At 44.5% G+C, this 2,294-nt stretch overlaps 1 protein-coding gene across 1 annotated transcript; it reads left to right on the top strand.

The window, feature by feature from the left end:
• Positions 1-452: 452 nt before the first annotated feature.
• LOC117184620 (uncharacterized) lies at positions 453-965 on the top strand. The gene is made up of 2 exons (XM_033383105.1): positions 453-469; positions 540-965. The coding sequence occupies exon 2, from the start codon at positions 549-551 to the stop codon at positions 864-866; it is 318 nt and encodes a 105-aa protein (XP_033238996.1). The 5' UTR covers positions 453-469; positions 540-548; the 3' UTR covers positions 867-965.
• Positions 966-2,294: the final 1,329 nt, after the last annotated feature.

Raw genomic sequence — 2,294 nt, 5'->3', positions numbered from 1 at the left:
CTGTTTCTTGGTTTTGTGTATTGCCATTATTATTAGTGCCCACAAAATGAGAGCTGGAATCTACAGACAGAGGGGTGGGCAGACATAGAGTTACTACTCGTATATGAGTGCTAGAAAAACTTGAAAGAACTTGAAGGATATTACCATATTCATACACCATCAGAACTTTCAAAAGCCAGAAATTAAATTTAAATTAATTAACGACTTCATCTGCATAAGGCACACTCAGACACAAATTTTTGTAATTAACATTGAAAGGGCATTAAAACGGAAGAGAACAGAGCAGCGCAGAACGAGCAATGAGTGAATATTGTTAAGGAATTTATGGCCACTATAGAAATCAGAGCAATCAAAACAGGAAGTAGCCTTCAACGAAAAGACCCAAAATGAAAGGCTAGACGAAGTCTGAATACCCTGGAGAGAGTCGGTCACAGTCCCTTTGAATACAAAACATCCGGAACACGGAAAAGTATGTCTAAATAATTCAGTGTTTGTTTTTTTGAGATCACAAATATTTTTTGAATAATATTTTTTGGCAGAAAATCGCAATGGAACAGAATACGGGCGCTACTGAGGACAAAGATGCCCAGATCAAAATCATACCGTGCACTCGATGGAACCCCTGTGAGCGCCACCAGATCCGTACCCGAATCGAGGAGCTGGTGGAGGCCGAAATACGCAGGGAGTCAAAGAATGCTGACGCTTTCATGGAGTCACAGCTGGAGAAAATGCTGGACCAGGAGATCGAGGCTCTGCGCCGCGAGAACGAACAGATTCAGAATGTTATAGACAGTGTCAAGGCGAACCTGAAGGGGGTCCTAGCCCTCAAAGATCAGGCGAAGAATTTAAATCAAGAAAGGAAGTAAGGAGACTCTTTTTGGCCTCCCAAAAATTTGTTAAACATAATTACATGTACCCGCTGGCAGGGAAGCGTATACAATTAAAGACGCCATGGGAAAGAAGGAGCAATCAGTTGGGTAGGGGGGGGAGGAATCAGGAAAGGAATCACAAAATGAAGCGACAAGCTGCCACCGAAAGGCTCCCCCGTTCGGGGGCAACTTTTGTCCGAAAGGGCCCACCCTCTCTTTCGGGGTTTTTTTGGGGGGGGGCCACTGCCACTGCCACTTCAATCAAATGCCAAGCGCCGCAATATTTGCGTTTAATTTACCAACAATTTGTGTGTTTGGAGCCGTTGAAAATTTTAAACATGCGGTGCGCGTCAAGTGGCCATTGGATCGGCTCCCAATGGGGGGAATGGAGGTATTTCCCAGTCCCTGTCCGTGTCCCTGTCCCTGTCCCTCTGCCACTTGGCCGCAAATAAACGAACAACAGTAACAGCAACAGCCGCCGCCACAATTTGTTCTCGTAAACATTAAAATCCCCGGGCCCGTCGCAAAATTAAATCGATAAATGCTTGTAGGCTATTTTTCCCAAGGAGGGCCCTCGAGGGTAGGCTATTTTCCTTCTTCCTTTTAAGGAATGCCCCGCCCCTTCGTGGCTCATGTTTTATGGCCGCTGTTTTGGCATTAATTCATCTATCATTACACCGCTTTTGATTACTCGAATAATTCGTGGACTTACAAGCGTAATTACAATTCCGTAAATCATCTGCAAATCTTTATAAAAACTCCGACACAGGTCTTAAGATAATGCTTTGATGATTTGTTAATAAATTCTCTCATATAGATGTACACATATCCTGTTATTGGTCTGTTCCTTATGGGTATCTAGATAGTTTTATAATAACATTTTGGCTTCTGGTATGTTTTTGCAGCTATAAATATAGCATCATGTCATACTATTAAGGAAATCACTTTCAGAATCGAAGACTATATAATTCGAGCTTCAATGAAATTATCTGATTATCTCCTGCTCCTGCTCCTGCTCCCAAGCGACTATAAATTTCCCATAAAGATGTGATGACAATCTACTGCTTTATTGCTGCATCCTCTGATACACAAACTACAAACTACTCCAAGTTCTGTGTTAGTTATCCCAAAAGTACAAATCGAAGCTGTGTTTGTGTGCCACACCCATCAAAGTCAGTGAAGGAGGATGAGGGGGAGGGGAGGGGGGAGGAGGGAGGAGGCTAGTACGAAGATTGAGACACAATCGACTCGGTGGCTGAAGTGTGACAAATTTGCCAATTTCCGAGTGACCGCAGCAGTGGGGGAACGCCCACATTGACCGACAGCCGAAGGACTCGCAGCCCCCAAGCCCCAAGTGCCAAAGCCTCCAGTCACCGCCGCCACCTGCCAATTGCATCAGCGGCAAAACGTCGCGTCATCATCATC

Source organism: Drosophila pseudoobscura, chromosome X (assembly GCF_009870125.1).
Source record: "Drosophila pseudoobscura strain MV-25-SWS-2005 chromosome X, UCI_Dpse_MV25, whole genome shotgun sequence".
Lineage (NCBI taxonomy): Eukaryota > Metazoa > Arthropoda > Insecta > Diptera > Drosophilidae > Drosophila > Drosophila pseudoobscura.
This window is presented reverse-complemented; position numbering and strand designations above follow the sequence as displayed.